General features: G+C 37.4%; 3 protein-coding genes across 3 annotated transcripts in view; all 3 read left to right on the top strand.

Moving 5' to 3' along the window:
- LOC106292323 overlaps window positions 1-730 on the top strand; it is a 1907-nt gene extending 1177 nt beyond the window's left edge. The window contains exon 2 of the mRNA XM_013727922.1: window positions 346-730. Within this exon, the coding sequence (XP_013583376.1) occupies window positions 346-730 (385 nt within the window). The remainder of the gene's footprint in view (window positions 1-345) is intronic.
- A 1697-nt stretch (window positions 731-2427) lies between these two features.
- Window positions 2428-4738, top strand: LOC106292322. Its single transcript, XM_013727921.1, has 4 exons — window positions 2428-3042; window positions 3403-3652; window positions 3742-4276; window positions 4375-4738. Exons 1-4 carry the CDS (start codon window positions 2428-2430, stop codon window positions 4736-4738), a joined length of 1764 nt encoding a protein of 587 aa, XP_013583375.1.
- An 8059-nt stretch (window positions 4739-12797) lies between these two features.
- Window positions 12798-15439, top strand: LOC106344171. The gene is made up of 7 exons (XM_013783585.1): window positions 12798-12995; window positions 13238-13666; window positions 13747-13927; window positions 14023-14111; window positions 14205-14295; window positions 14395-14736; window positions 14822-15439. The coding sequence occupies exons 2-7, from the start codon at window positions 13263-13265 to the stop codon at window positions 15437-15439; spliced, it is 1725 nt and encodes a 574-aa protein (XP_013639039.1). The 5' UTR covers window positions 12798-12995; window positions 13238-13262.
- Window positions 15440-16670: the final 1231 nt, after the last annotated feature.

Raw genomic sequence — 16670 nt, 5'->3', positions numbered from 1 at the left:
CCCCCCCCCGCTCGCGTCCTGTCAGAGAACCTCTAATAACTCCTCCAGGACCAACCTCTGCCCATGCCAATTCTAGAGAGCGACGTTCTGCTCTGGAAAGAATCTCCCCTGTGGTTAGTTTGATTGGCACTTCTGAAAAACGCCCGGCCCGGGATCGACTCTCTTTGCCCACCAATAGAGAGCATTTGCCTCGTAATGAGGAGGTTACTACTGACTCTGGCATTCTCCAAGATGTGGAATTGCAATATTTTGAAGAAACAATGGGAGACCTACCTTTCATTGACAGAACAGGGGCGTCGGGCTCTAAGCCCCCCAATCTGAACCATCTCTGATCCGCACTCTCAGCGAAGATAGGCTTCATGTCTCTTTACGTCTTGGCCATGTACCTGCGAAACCAGACACTACCATCACTCTCTCCTTGGGCCGTCTTCCTAAGCGCTCGGGTCGTATTGCTGCAAAGACGCTAGGAAAGCGTAAGGCGCCTGACCAACCTACAAAGAAGAAAATTCCTAGAAGCCCTGTCCAAGGTGTAAGCTTAAAGAAAAGAAGGGTCACGAAGGGTCAGCAATCGTCCAAGAGAAGGCTTGTCATGTCGGCTGCTGGCGCTAAGACAGGACCTGCTACAAGTAAGGCCCCTGCGCCTGCTCAGGTGGCTCCATCTACTAGGGTTTTCCCCTCTACCAAGAAGAAGGTGGCAGATTTTCGGCCACCTCAAGATCCGCTTCCTTAGCGTGTTTGAGCTGGAACTGTCAAGGGATTGGAAGCACCTTGACAGACCAGCGGATCAAGGAGATACGTACTCGACTATCTCCCGATATCTTATTTCTAATGGAGACTAAGAACAGCGATGAAAAAGTCCTCCGATTATTTCAGAACTCTCTGTATAAACAACATTTCTCAGTACCTCCTACTGGTTTAAGTGGAGGTCTTATGTTGTCTTGGAAGGATGATATAAAAGTGGATGTTTTGTACTCATCTTGTAATATCATCGACACATTCATCTGCTCAAAAAAGTCATCATTCTTTGCTTCCTTCATTTATGGCACTCCGAGAAAAGAAGATCGAGCTGCCTTTTGGAGTAAATTGGTCGAACTCGGCAAGGCTCGAGACTCTGCATGGTTTATAACATGGGACTTCAACGACTTACTTGACAACTCCGAGAAGGTTGGAGGCCCACCGCGCTGGGAGGGATCTTTCTTAGCTTTCCGCAGTTTTGTGTCCCAATCTGGGCTATGGGACTTGCCACATGCTGGTAACCATCTATCTTGGCACGGAATGAGACATGAACACTTCATCCAATCTCGTCTTGATCGAGCTATGTCAAACTGTGCGTGGTCGGAACTTTTCCCATCATGTCGCAATATCTACCTCAGCTTTGAGGGTTCGGATCACCTGCCACTCCTCACTCTTTTTGACCAGACTAAAACTTCTAGAAAGGGGAACTTTCGATTTGATAGGAGATTGAGGAAAAACCCTGATATACACAAGCTCGTCGAAGACCAGTGGCCACTCCATAGACAAGAAGCTGTTCTCTCCAAAATTGATCGGGTGCAGAGAAAAATCATTGAATGGACAAGAGAACTGAACATCAAAAGCTCTGAAGTAATCAAAGAAGCTCAACAAGTCCTTGAAGCTGCGCTCTCTGCCCCCTTACCCGATACCGACCTTATTGTACCCACTACTGCAACTCTTGAAAAAGCTTACCAAGAGGAGGAAGAATACTGGCGACAAAGAAGTCGCATCCTCTGGCTTCAGTGCGGCGATCGTAACTCTGGCTTCTTTCACGCTATCACCCGGGGCAGGCGTCAAATCAACAACTTCTCTGTTCTAGAAGACGATGAGGGCAGAGTGTTTGATACCGAAGAAGGAATAGTCTCAACTATCTCCACTTATTTCCAGAATATATTTGCATCGTCAGGAGCAGACTGTCTTGAGAGAGTCAACGAAGCGCTGAATCCGTGTATCACACCAGAAGATAACGAAAGACTTGTTGCTATACCGGACCGAACTGAAGTATACAATGCCGTGTTTGCGATTCATGCCGATAAAACCCCAGGACCTGATGGCTTCTACGCGGGCTTTTACCATTCCTTTTGGAACACGGTTGGTGAGGATGTGTATCGAGATATCCGAGAGTTCTTCGAATCAGGTTATCTCCATCCGAGACAGAACGAAACTCATGTTCGTTTGATAGCTAAGATCTCCTGTCCGAGGAAGGTTGCCGATTTCCGTCCTATCGCGCTTTGCTCCACGCACTAAGAGATCATAGCAAAGATTCTTACAAAGCGCCTACAACCTTTACTCCCGCGAATTATCTCACCTCATCAGTCGGCTTTTGTCCCTAAACGGGCTATTGGAGACAATGTTCTCATCACCCACGAGATCCTTCACTATCTACACACCTCAAAAGCTAAGGTCCGGTGCTCCATGGCTGTGAAAACGGACATGAGCAAGGCCTATGATAGGATCGAGTGGACCTTCTTGGAAGTTGTACTGTGGAGATTGGGCTTCCATGACCGCTGGATCTCGTGGATTATGGTCTGCGTGACCTCGGTGTCCTACTCTTTCTTGATTAATGGCGCTCCACAAGGCAAAGTGAAACCGGCTCGAGGAATACGGCAAGGAGACCCTTTGTCGCCTTACCTCTTTATACTGTGTACAGAGGTCTTGTCGGGATTATGCAGTAAAGCGCAAGCCTCTGGAGACCTACCGGGAATCAAAGTGGCCCGCAATTGCCCTCCGATCAATCATTTGCTCTTCGCCGATGACACCATGTTCTTCACCAGATCCGATGAAGCGAGCTGTACCAACCTTCTCGCGCTTCTAGCAAGATACGAGCGAGCATCGGGACAGTGCATCAGCCCAAGCAAGTTGGCCATAACCTTCTCGTCTAAGACTCCGGCTTCTGCTAAAATCAGAGTCAAACGTTCACTGGCTATCAACAAAGAAGGTGGCATAGGGAAGTATCTAGGACTGCCCGAGCACTTCGGAAGACGTAAACGAGATATCTTCAATAGCATCATCGACCGCATCCGACAGAAGGTACTGAATTGGTCTACTAGATTCCTTTCCGGTGCAGGCAAACATGTACTGCTTAAAGCTGTTCTTACAGCCATACCCGCATATGCTATGTCATGTTTCATGCTACCAGCCTCCCTATGCAAACAAATCCAATCTCTTCTTACGAGATTTTGGTGGGATTCAAAGCATAATGTGCGGAAAATGTGCTGGGTGGCGTGGTCTAGACTCACCCTCCCGAAGAACTTAGGTGGGCTTGGTTTCCGAGACATAACATGCTATAATCAAGCTCTGTTGGCAAAGATAGCGTGGCGACTGATCCGAGAACCCCATTCTCTCCTGGCGTAGACACTCCTAGGGAAGTACTGCCATTCTGCTCCCTAGCTTGAAGGCCCATGTCCTTCAGCTGCCTCTCACAGGTGGAGGGGTATCATCTGGGGTGTAGAACTACTTAACTTGGGCTTGGGATGGAGTGTGGGGAACGGCTCGCAGATCAGAGTATGGGCTGACCCGTGGGTATATTTATCAACTCCATTAACTCCCATAGGGCCTCCTCCCTCTAGGGAGAGCCAAGAGCTGCATGTCTCGGACATTATCCTCCCTGAGTCAAATGAGTGGAACTTCAGTGCTATTAGTCAGCACTTGCCTCTGTATGAGGACTGTATTCTTCAAATCATTCCTAGTTCCTTTAACAAAAATGATGAACTAATCTGGTTTCCTCAGGATCTTACTCGTCCAAGTCAGGCTACGCTATGGCTCGAAAAGCTCAGTTAAACCATGTTACGGATCAGTTTCCCTGGGGCAAATGCATCTGGAACTTACACACCTCTTCTAAGATCCAAACCTTCCTATGGAGAGCGACGAATGGAGCACTTCCAACGGGACACACCTTGCGTGTTAGAGGACTCCAAACGGAATCGAAATGCAAGCGATGCGGAGAGGTCGAAACACCTTTGCACCTCTTCCTCACCTGCTCTTTTGCTGCCCGTGTTTGGGATCTTGTTCCGACTATGCACAAGCCAAATGCAGGAACTATTGTATCAATGAGAGAGTTGCTGGTCCAAAACACTAGAATGATCAACCTCCCACCCTCTGGGCTGGGCCGCTCTCCACTCTATCCCTGGCTCTACTGGCATCTATGGAAGAACCGAAACAGACTAGTCTTTGAAGGCAAGTCGTGTACTGAAACGGAACTGGTCACTAAAGCATTGAAAGATGCGCGAAGCTGGGAAGAGGCCTCTCAATCTGACAACACCTCGCATTCCCCTCACGCTCGATCCTTCCCCCCCCCCCTCCGAATGTATATGGCGTTAGATGCTTTACTGATGGAGCTTGGGACCCTGTTTCTGGCAACAGCGGACAGGGCTGGACATTTGTTGATCCCTCTGGTGTCAAGGTCCATCACCACTCTACTAACCGCCTTCATGTCGCTGCGCCCATTGTTGCGGAAGCGCTTGCGGTAAAGGCTGCCCTTATGGATGCAGTCACTAATGATTTCTCTCAGGTGAATGTTTTCTCTGATTTGAAGTCTCTCGTCAACCTCCTCAACTCTTCTTCGTCGACAGTTCTACTCCAGAGTGTTTTGCTCGATATCCGAGTTTTGAGCTGTAGGTTTGATTATATCTCGTTTTCGTATGTTCCTCGTTTGAACAATGTTGTAGCAGATTCCTTGGCAAAGGTTGCTCTAAGTCTATCTGTAATCCCTCCCGTTAGGGAGTAACTCGGTTTCGCGTTTAATTAATCAAGTAGTTCGATAAAAAAAACATATTTTACGAGTATTTTAGTTTTTTTTTTAATATTCTTGGACCGACCTGCGGTTCAAGTTATGAAACATGAAGTGATTGATCCCCACCCCACAACAAACCTGAAGTGAGTGCCTTGTTGCTGCATCTAGTCTCCCAAACCTGTTTTACATTTAGAGACAATTAGTTAACTATATTCAATAGAAGCTTATATTTGCTACCTACACACTGATTGATGTTAATGGTATAATATATGATATTTAAGCCATGAATAGATGATTTTGCTCCTTTGTAATGATGAAAATTTTTGCTGTCAATTCTAATGCTGCAGAAAGCAAAAATGTGTCAGCTAAATAAAGTGGTGTTTGATGTCATAAATTTACAGCTGGAGCGATTTTAGCCACATGATTTATATCCATATTTACAAGTATATTATTTAGATAAATGTAACTTACGAAGAGAAACTAATGGAGAAAAATAATTAACAATATGGTTATAAGAATATATTTGGGGGATCTTTCAATCCGTCTAACAAGAACGACAACACGTAAAGGTTTTTGGCTAATGTAATTTGTAACCGTTAAGACATAGTATTATATATGATCTAACATAGCATGTATCAGATAACAAATTATATATCAGCTAACATAACATGTACCAGGTAACAAATATTTTATCAGATAACAACAAGTCTATGTAGCATACCAACCATTTATTAATAATTTGATATCAAACTATGTATAAGCTAAAATATGTACCATGTATCCAACCAATTTATCAGATAACAACAAGTCTATGTAGCATACCAACCATTTATTAATAATTTGATATCAAACTATGTATAAGCTAAAATATGTACCATGTATCCAACCAATTTATCAGATAACAAACAATTTATCAAAAAAATGTATCAACTCGCAAACTATGTATCTACCAATTTATCAAGTAACAAACCATGTATGAAACAATGTATAAGTCGACAAACTATTTACCAAAACATGTATCAGCTACTAAATTAAGTAGCAATTAATAAAAAATATTTTATAACATCTTATTTACTTCGAAAAAATACCCATGATCTTTCCAAAAGTTAATTAAACTCATAATTTGAAAATTATTAATCGAAAATGAAAATATCCATAATCTTCCCAAAAGTAGTTAATTAAACTCATAATTTGAAATTATTAATGAGAATGGGTTAGGGAACATAAGCTTAGGAACAACATAGATTATATGATTATGTCTTGTCGAACGGACACCATCAATGCAGAAACTCGTTTCAATTCGAGTTAATACTCGCTTCATGTCCACGAGTATGACAACGCTTTTAGCTGCACATAGTAGAGTCTAGGGATATTATGGATTTGAAATTATTAATCAGAAAGCATGGATACTTCGCCAATATAGATGTTCGACAGGGATACAGACACCAATTAACTTTTACATTTATGTCAATGATATTTTCAATGACTCTTAAGTCCAAGTACAGCTAGTTGTACTTGTCTCTGTACATTTTGGGATAAGGAGGAACCAAAATGTTATTATATTCAAAACTACATCTTCCCTTTTACATCATATTATAAGCGTAATCCATCTTGTTTGCTTTGTAATCATGGATATTTCAGATTTGCAAATTATATGCAGAGTAATCTAGATTTTTTTTTGTTTTAAAATGGAATGATATGTGAGAATGAGAGATCAATGCATCTGAATTGCTTGATTTCCTTTAGGTGACATGTAAGCTGGGATGACAGGTGAGCTATGGGATACCAGAAATGACTTTTATGATTTTTGAAACTTGCTTGAGCTTGTCACTGAGCGAATGAAAAGACTCCACACTGAGACTCAGAACTCAAGAATCACATATAATAAAGGAAACATATGGATAATAAAATCAGATGGAAAGAGACAGAAGATCATTTTTTTTTCCATGGAAATACATTGCATTGAATCTATGCTCTATCTTGGGGTTGTAGTTCTGCAAGCCAGCTTTGCAACATTATGGATATGTGTCTCTTAACTGCAGTTTTCTATGGCTTTAACTTGATAATCTTTACTTGGGTTTATTTATTATTATATTTTCTGATTTGGAAAATAATTATGGGTAACTCACAAATACAAGCACACATTGATCAATAAGTTGCTTTTCTCGTGAATATGATTTCCCTTAATTATATTTTACATATTCTTATTTTATTTTAATCTATCTCGAATTGTTTCAGCTCAAAGGTTTTCCCGTTATATTGTGATGAAACTCTTGTAGTCTATTATTTAGATAGTTTGGTTGTTAATATGGATACTTATATATTGGCTTCATAGATAGTGTGGTCCTTAAGCAAACCAAGTTTCTTAATCAATTTTTGGATGCAGATCATCTTCTTCTAGATCTGATCACCTTGTGGTTTTTGAATTGAAAGGCATGGTTGATGCATAGTCGTACCTATAATAACTAAGATGTTTCATTGATTATAATTATGATTATCCAATAATTACGTAATAATATGTACAATTTGAATTTTAATAGTATAAATAACTACTTTTTGGTCTGGTGATCATCACCATACGTAGCCCTGGGACGGATCCGGATATCCGGGAAATTTAGGGTATCCGGATCCGGATCCGGATCTGTCGGATCCGTGGATTTAATATCCGGATCCGGATTGGTGGTTTCCGGATATCCGTCTCGATATTCTATTATCCGCGGATATCCGGATCCGGATCCGGATCCGTCAAAATAATTAAAAATAATTTTTTTAACAAAAAATACTAATTTTTTTAATATAATACATAAATTAAATATTTATAAATATATTTATATATGTTTATAATATTGTAAAAACTAAAATATAATATTATAAGATTAATTCATGTATAAATATTAATATATCAAATATAAATATTAATAAAATTTAAAAATTTAATGTATTTTAAAAATCCGGATCCGGATCCAAATATCCGGACCTAAAAATTAAGATATCCGGATCCGGATTCGGTTTGCACGGATCTAAGATTTTACTATCCGGATTCGGATCCGGGCACCCCGGATATCCTATTTTCGGAGCGGATCCGGAGCGGATCTCGGATCGAATCCGAATCTCGGATAATAAGTTACAGGCCTAACCATACGTAACACCAATGTCTTGATGTCTTCGTGGCTTGATTATTTCCGGTAGCTAGAAAAAAGGACTCGTCCATGTAAAACTAATAATTCAAAAGACCATTGTTACTTTAAATATTTAAATCATTTTCACTTTTTTTATTAAAAAAATCATCTTAGTTGACTCGACCGTAATCATCTTAGTTGAGTTGACCATAATTTTGACTTCATATACTACTATTCAAGTTTCAAGCTTATTTTATGAGTATTTTAGTTTTTTTTTTTTTAGTTTTGTTAGACCAGCTTGTGGTTCAAGTTCTGAAACATGAAGTAATTGACCAATTCTCTAGCTTCATACTAGTTTTTTCTAAAAAAATAAATAGGTTTCGTGGATGATAAATAACATGCAGCATCACCATTTTCTTATTTTTCTGTAGCTATATTGTCAGTAAATTTGTGTAATCCTATTAGTTAGTGATAATAGTCGTAGTAGTTTTTATTGTTTAGATCACATAAAATTGACTAATAAATGTTTTAGGCCGTTAGAGATAGCTTCAAAATGATTGTAAAAGATAACTTATAAAGCTGGGCCTCTAGGTGATACAAATTGCGTACTCAAAACTATATATTCATGTACTTGGCAACAAACAAAAGAAATGTATTGCTATAAGTTATAACATATACTTCCAAAACGAGATATGACGAATGGAACAATACATTAATTAGGATATAACCATAAGTTTTGGTCCTATATTGAAATGGACGTCCATGATATAAGTGATGATGTCGATGGATGACAATATTTATTGTCTTATATGTGTTAAGTTCTACCACCTCGACACAATAATGGGCAGTTCTAAAGTTTCATTTAATTCAATTTTCTTTTGTTTTCGCTTAGTCCAATATTCAATTCTTGCCTGGAAATCTATTGTTTAAATAAATATTTGTGAAAATTACGATAACGTATTAATTTGTTAATATGTTCTTTCTTTAACTGACTGTTCTTTTTCGGTTAAATTCTTTAACTAGCTGTTCAAAACTATTAGACCAACTTTTATCTAGCCTTACAAAAACAAGATTTGTAGCATCCATAAACCTTGATTTTAAAAAGCGAAATTGCTTTCAGAGAACGATGAAAACAACAAATTGACATTTTCTCCATGGGCAATTACACTATCTAGTAATAACTCAACTAAAATCAAAATTGTAGTAATAATTCAAAATTGCTAGTGGCGATGGAAGAAAATCATAAGTAAAATACAAGTAAAACCGTGTGAAAGGGTCAACATAGATTAATATTTACAAACTGATATTCGTCAATTCAAAGTGGTATTGATAACAAGGTAGAAGATGTCAACGTGAATTAATATTTAAGATTACGATTACGATGTATAGAAATACAGTAAAAATAAAATTATTTGCTAGTTATCTAAACACATCAATATATAAAGTATAAACGTAACATCTTTTAAGCAATAAAGTCATAAATGTCTATGAACAATTATTGTAGAAGCGGTACATAGATCATAGAGGGATGAGTAGGCCTGGACGTTCGGGTACCTGTTGGTGTTCGGATCGGATTTTTTGGATTTCGGTTTTTTTTATAACACTTTGTAGGTTCCATTCTAGTAAATTTGCAAGTGCGGATCGGGTTCGGATATAACACATCGGGTTCAGATCGGTTTTTTATCACATCATAGAACCCATACAGTAATCATATATCATTCAGATTCAGGTTATATTGGATCGGTTCGAATATACCCGAAATAAAATCTAAAATTTAAAAGTAAAACATAAAAAATATATATTTATTTATATATAATTAAGTATTTAAGGTAGTTAATTATATTTTAAATACTTATTGTTAGATAACATATCAAAATAAATATGAAATTGAATATTTGAAGTATATATTCATGTTTCATATAATTATATTGTATAATATTTTGAACATTCGAGTCGGTTTCTTCGGATATCTTTTCGGTTTTTTCGATTTTTTCGGTTTTTTGGGTTACCCGTTCGGGTTCGGTTAATAACACTTCGGGTTCGGATATGGTTTGTACCACCTTGCAAGACCCATTCAGATATTTTTTACATTTCGGACCGGATACGGATCGGATTTTTCGGTTCGGGTTCGGTTCGGATTTCGGGTTACAGATATTATGCCCAGGCCTAGGGATGAGTAACAAAGTATTGGATGGCAAGTCCAGAACTAATTCGCCCCTTGGGTTTACGCCTTCGTCGTTATTCTTCTACCGTCTAATAACATTTTCATTATTATCACATTCAACTTTTACTTATGACTTTCTTCAGACTCAACCATTGGTAATAAACATATCCATTCCACCCGTTGAGACAGAAGAGCATTGGAGACTGTTGACGTGTTTTTGGAACGAGCCAGTCAACATGTGACTATGAAACCAATAAAGGTCAACAAAGTAAAAAGTGGCCGTACTCTCTCGGGAAAAGGTGAGCAAATAATAGAGTACGGAACGGTGCATGGAAACGTAGGTAGTTCGCTTCACTCCTACTTGTCGTCGCGTCGGTGCACTTTTCTCTTTTACTGAAACCAACACCGCGTCTCTTCTCTTGGAGTTTTACGACTAAATATTAATATTGAACGATTTTACGCTTGTAGAGAATCCTCACTGGCATTATTTAATTCGCCCTTGTGCTTCCCAGCTGGCCTCTGGCTGTTACAACTTACGCTATCACTCTCATCCTTTGACTTTATTACATCATGCTCCTACCATGTAAACATTTACTACTGTACTAATTAACTATTTATTCATCCTAGCATATCTCTTTGATTGTAAACGGCAACACTAGATTACTATGTGTTGTTTATAATTTGAGTAGAGTTTCTTGTAAGATTATTTTTTTTTACTTGCAAATGGTTTCAATAATAGAAAGTTCAGCCAACTTGTACATGTATTACAAGTTGGGTATTATTACTACTAATAAAGACATAATCATTGAATGCATTTAATTGGTGGACCAATAAACTTTATAGTTAGATTAGATCAACCATATTTTAAACGATTATAATATTATTGCTCCCTCTTAAGTTAATGAAGTTAATTGCCTACAATTACTAGTATTTCACAGATCTAAAGATTCTTGCAGACATTAAAAAGTCTCATAATTTTTGAATACCGTCAAAAGATACGGTTGCCCCCATGTTAGGTACGGTGTGGTACTTGAAAGTTAACATCAGCGTCGTGGTTTGGTGCGAACTCTCTACATGTGGCGAGCTTACCGATATCTTATGTACGGTCTGAGTTTGTTTACGTCAAAGTATATTATTTTCTAATATATCATATGAATAATTGAAAATGGTTTCATTACGTCTAAGTATACTGGGTGTGATTGTATAGCAGTAATAGTACTGAAAAATATTTTGCGAAAAAAACTATTTACCCTCAGTTCAGCTAAGAACTTGTTAGTCAAGCGAAAACAAATGTTGTTAGTTTTACCCTGGATACCGTTTAAATAAAGGTAAATGTACCGTTCTAGTTTATCAGTGAACTACACTGTTATTGCTGGCTTTGATTTGCTCTGTTTTTTATTTTATTTATATTATCTTTTTCTCTGAGTTACTCCATTAAATTTATTTTCATTTTCTCCATTTAATTTATTCTCAATCTCTCTAATAGTTACCAATCATACCCGTTATTTTCATTATATAATTTTTTTAATAAAAAACAGACGCCGTACTATATATATATAAACTATAAAGTAAGCATTTCTTCATTTTCATAAAACCAGGTAAGCTTCATAACACCAGGTAAGCGCAATTGATGCACCCAAAATTGACACATCATCATCATATATTTTAATATTTTATAAATTTATCCACATTTTTCCTTTTTTTAGTATTTTATAAAGTAAGCATTTCTTCTTCTTTTTTTATTTCGTTGAGTGAAAACTAGTTTTTCCTTTTTTGGATTGAATACTAGTTCTTTTTTATTTTTTATATCATATTTTACTTACAAAATGAAAAACTCGATACTAAACATTTTTGTAATTCCAATTTTTTTTTTAAAGAAATAAAAATTAGAAACTAAATAAAATAAAAATTAGAAACTAAATGACGGCGTACAATTTGACTAAGATGTTGCTGAATAGAGGTGTATTCCGATAATAGAGTTGATATGTTTGGTGTGTTAGAACTTAGAAGGACATATAAGGAGGCAAGTCGCTATCAATCTAATTTTCAAGAGAAAGTGTACATATGCATGTATTATGTGGTGTATTTCAATGTATATTGTGTGGTACATAGATAAAGCTTGACCCAAAAAAAAAGTTATGTAATAAAGTGTCGCTAGATGCAAAGCTTGAATGTTCCGTTGCCTCGTTACATAAGGATTAAAATACAAATGATAACACTCTATTGTATATGCTTATTAATTCCATGATTTTTTTTGTTTTTATTGACCCACCAAAACACTTTTCGTTGAATAGCCGTAGTATTCTGTGGGTCGCCACGAAAGGAAGAAGGAAATTTCATCAAATCGCATTTTATTGGAAAAAAAAAACAACATCGGGCTTCTTCAGAATTGATAAACATGGAAATTTTTTAATAAGAAAATCAACGAATAGTATTAAGGAAATCCCACGAATGCAACTACGTCACTTGATTATGGTGACGTTACAATTATACTAACTAATACACACAAAAAATGGATCTAGTCAAATTCAGATGATAAAAAAAGGAGTCATTTTATGATGATATAGTTTAGAAACCTTTTCTCGCTAAACCCACAACATATTTAAATTTTGCTTGTAGGTAAAGTAAAATCTTGAGTTTGAACTTTTGACCTAGAATGAATATTCTGCAGCTACAAACACGTGGTTGGAAATATCGACGCTTCTCTTTCTCTCTCTCTCTCTCTCTCTCTATCTGTCCTGGAGTTGACGGTATTATATATATAAACTCCATTGCTGAAGAGTTTGTAACTTGCGATTTGTGAGCTTCATTTCCTTCTTCAGCTAAAAAAAACAAGAACAAAGAAATCTTTCGAATTCTCAAGAAAAGAAAAGAATCTAAACAAGATTCAAGAAGAACTAAAGAGAAACTTTCAAGATTCCTCAAACGAGCTTTTACTGACAAACCTGATCAAGTGCGTATATTCGAGGTACCTATTCGAGCTTTTGTTTTCAATTATTCTGTTTTTTTTTTCTGAAGATTTTTCTTGATGTTGGGTTTGATAATACTTCATTCGAAGATATTATCAGTAATGGGTTCTTGTTAAAAAATGATTTTTAATTATTTATATTCATATTTTCCATGATTTGCCTGAGCAGCATTTCCAGGTTGCTCTGTTTTCCAGATCCGAAGAGTTTTGATTTTTAACAGATTCATTATGTTTCACTTCAGGTCAGAACCTATTGGGATCTATTGAATGGGAGTCTCATTCTCCTATCCGTTCACCAAGCAAGAAGACGTCGAGGTTGCTCTAGACTCCGTCACCGTTAAGTCCATAAGCTTCGGTGATGAGGACGAGTGCAAAACTCCCAAGAGATCCGTTAACTTCAATGACAGAACTCTCGAGCCCACGATCTTGAAATCTATTGGATCGGGTGGTAAAATGGTTGTTGAGAAGTCTGTCAGCTTCAAAGGGATGCAGCTCGAGAGAACGATAGAGAATGGCTTCGAGATAGACAATGCAGAGATTGCTAGAGAACTCTCAGTTCTTGATCCGAAGAACCCTAAACACGAAGCTGCTATTAAGTTACAGAAAGTTTACAAGAGCTTCCGTACGAGGAGAAAGCTGGCTGATTGTGCAGTGCTCGTGGAGCAAAGCTGGTTAGTTTCTTTTATCTTAAAACTTATAAACGTTCCATCTTTGAGTTGTGTTGTGGTGATCTAATCTGTTTTAATCACAGGTGGAAGCTATTGGATTTTGCTGAGCTGAAGAGAAGTTCTATATCTTTCTTTGATATTGAGAAGCACGAAACCGCGATTTCGAGGTGGTCTAGAGCTAGGACTAGAGCAGCTAAGGTTGGTAAAGGATTGTCCAAGAATGGAAAAGCACAAAAGCTTGCTCTACAACATTGGCTTGAAGCTGTAAGTTTTATATAGACTAGTTTTCTTTTTTTTAATTAGTACAACTTTTTGGATTGAAATCTGATCTTGGTTTAATGCATTTTGGTATATAACAGATTGACCCCAGACATCGGTATGGACACAACCTGCACTTTTACTACAACAAATGGCTCCACTGTCAGAGTAGAGAACCTTTCTTCTACTGGTAACACTACTAATCACCGACTCCTTTTTCTCATTTCTGTCAAAAGCATTTTAGCAGAATCAAGAAAACTAAACTTAGATTCAAATGTTTCAGGCTTGATATTGGAGAGGGGAAAGAAGTAAATCTTGTGGAGAAGTGTCCTCGTTTGAAACTTCAGCAACAGTGCATCAAGTACCTTGGTCCGGTTAGTATCTATTTCTTTTACCTGCTCAACAAGTAACCTTACCGATAAATTAATTAGAAACTTATTTCTTATTGTTTTCATGTTTATGTTTTTGTGTAGATGGAAAGGAAAGCTTATGAGGTTGTTGTGGAAGAAGGCAAGTTCTTTTATAAGACCAGTGGAGAAATGCTTCATTCTTCAATGGAAGAAAGTGATTCTAAATGGATTTTTGTGCTCAGCACGTCGAAAGTGTTATATGTTGGGAAGAAGAAGAAGGGTACCTTTCAACATTCAAGCTTCTTAGCTGGAGGAGCTACTGTTGCTGCAGGGAGATTAGTTGTTGAGAGTGGTGTTCTTAAGGCTGTTTGGCCACACAGTGGACATTATCAACCTACAGAAGATAATTTCTTGGACTTTCTCTCTTTCTTAAGAGAGAACAATGTTGATATCACTGATGTAAAGGTAAGAGAAAGAGATTTGAATGAATTTTAGATCTTGAGTTTGTTAGGGTTGTGTTCTTATGAGTGTTTTTTCTTTGTGTGTTCAGATGAGTCCTACAGATGAAGATGAGTTTTCTCTTTACAAACAAAGAAGCACTCACATGAGAAACCATTCTCTGGAAGAGGATTTGGAGTCTGAAAAGACCATTATCTTGCAAGACAAGGCTGATCCAATAGAAGAAGAAGAAGAAGAAGAAACAACTCCGGTAACGGCTAATATCGAAACACCAAAAAAGATGGATTCTACTCAAGTATCTGAAGACTACGATTCTGGTGATGATGAGGAGGAAGAGGAAGAGATTTTTAACTTAGAACAAGAACAGAGCTCACCAAGAGGAGGAGAAGAAACCAGAGAGAGTGAAGTAGTGAAGATTCCAGAAGAATCAATCCTAAAAAGGATCAATTCAAAGAAGGAAAGTAGATCTTTCCAACTTGGGAAACAACTATCTTGCAAGTGGACAACAGGTGCAGGACCAAGGATAGGCTGTGTAAGAGATTACCCATCAGAGCTTCAGTTTCAAGCACTTGAACAAGTCCACTTGTCTCCGAGAAGCGCTTCTGTTTCAAAACTCTGTTTCTCTTCCTTGTCTCACACGCAAACGCCTCAGATGTCACCGTTATGGCGAGGAATGTCATTACCTGCAGATATCATCACACATTCATAACTGATGAAATTTTTTTAATTACACATTAAGTTCTTTCGATCTGATCTATTCTTTTTGTGTGAATAGTGACGATGATGACTCAGAAATTCTTTTGTATTCTTTTTTTTCTTCCCCTTTACTGTAACAGAGAAGCATTTCATTTGTTTATTTCGTTTCTTGTTTAACAAGAAATTACATGTATAAAAAAATGTTAGCTTCTTTTTTGTTTTTGGCAAAAGCCTGTAATATACACAACGCAAGTGGTTCAAGATTCGCCTCTTTTTTTTATACTGTTATTAGCTTTTATTTACACTTTACAGCAAATTTCTGCTCGATTTTCAGGAAACGCAGTGAAGATTCAAAACCCTAGGCTCTGGTTCACATCTCAAGACTCACAAACCCTAGTGATGCATGCGTGGAAAGACAACTTTGTCCTTGAAGAGAGATTATTTGCCTTATACGAACTCTATACCTCTGGTGAGAACAAGTTTAAGGTTTTGAAAGGCCCGTTTGACTTGGTCAAGTAAGCCCCGTATCGCTTAATAGATAAAATTATCAGAATGTATAAAAAAAGTTGGTTTATTACTAGAGTATTTTACATTTTTTAAAAATTATTAGAGTGTTTGGATACTCCTAGTAATTGACAATAAGGGCTTTTGGTTAGTTTTTTTTAATTGAAATTATTTTTAAACATTAAATCAACATCACTAATTAAGTATCCACATCAGTAATAGAGAACAATCAATCATCTCTTTAATTACATAACGTTGAAAAAAAAAACATAACAACACAGCACAATTTCGTCGAAAAACTAAAGGAACCCTAACCGCCTCTTCCCTTAAATCGTCATCGACATTGTGTTTACTCCGTCTTCCTCGAACTAACTCTCTGTCTTGTCTTCTCCGATATCGTCTTCCCCGAAATCGTCGTCTCCAATCGTTTTTACGAAATATTTTTCGCTGTAATCGCCCAAAATCATATTTTCTGCTGCGTTTTTCGAGTTTGTGGCTGAGTTTTAATTTATGTTGTGGCTGAGTTACTTTTTTTTTTACGGCTGGTTTATATATGCAGTTTCGTTTATATATGCAGTTGTGGCTGAATTACTTTCCGCCAATCTCCGAAAACCTAGCTATAAGAAGTGTGCATTCCGAGGAGAAAAGACAAATACATTCCAAAAAGCACCCAAATCGACAATTGTGGGATGTATTTAATTAAGTTTGTTTGTGATTTCATACCCATATTTGGATAATCT

Source organism: Brassica oleracea, chromosome C5 (assembly GCF_000695525.1).
Source record: "Brassica oleracea var. oleracea cultivar TO1000 chromosome C5, BOL, whole genome shotgun sequence".
Taxonomy (NCBI): domain Eukaryota; kingdom Viridiplantae; phylum Streptophyta; class Magnoliopsida; order Brassicales; family Brassicaceae; genus Brassica; species Brassica oleracea.
This window is presented reverse-complemented; position numbering and strand designations above follow the sequence as displayed.

Excerpts from the sequence above, each read along its gene's own strand:
- LOC106292322 (XM_013727921.1), top strand. The coding sequence starts at position 2,428 with ATGGCTGTGAAAACGGACATGAGCAAGGCCTATGATAGGATCGAGTGG. Across the intron at positions 3,653-3,741 it reads GTGGAACTTCAGTGCTATTA|GATCTTACTCGTCCAAGTCA; the intron begins GTCAGCACTTGC and ends TGGTTTCCTCAG. Across the intron at positions 4,277-4,374 it reads TCTCAATCTGACAACACCTC|CGGACAGGGCTGGACATTTG; the intron begins GCATTCCCCTCA and ends TTCTGGCAACAG.
- LOC106344171 (XM_013783585.1), top strand. The coding sequence starts at position 13,263 with ATGGGAGTCTCATTCTCCTATCCGTTCACCAAGCAAGAAGACGTCGAG. Across the intron at positions 13,667-13,746 it reads GTGCTCGTGGAGCAAAGCTG|GTGGAAGCTATTGGATTTTG; the intron begins GTTAGTTTCTTT and ends TTTTAATCACAG. Across the intron at positions 14,296-14,394 it reads GCATCAAGTACCTTGGTCCG|ATGGAAAGGAAAGCTTATGA; the intron begins GTTAGTATCTAT and ends GTTTTTGTGTAG.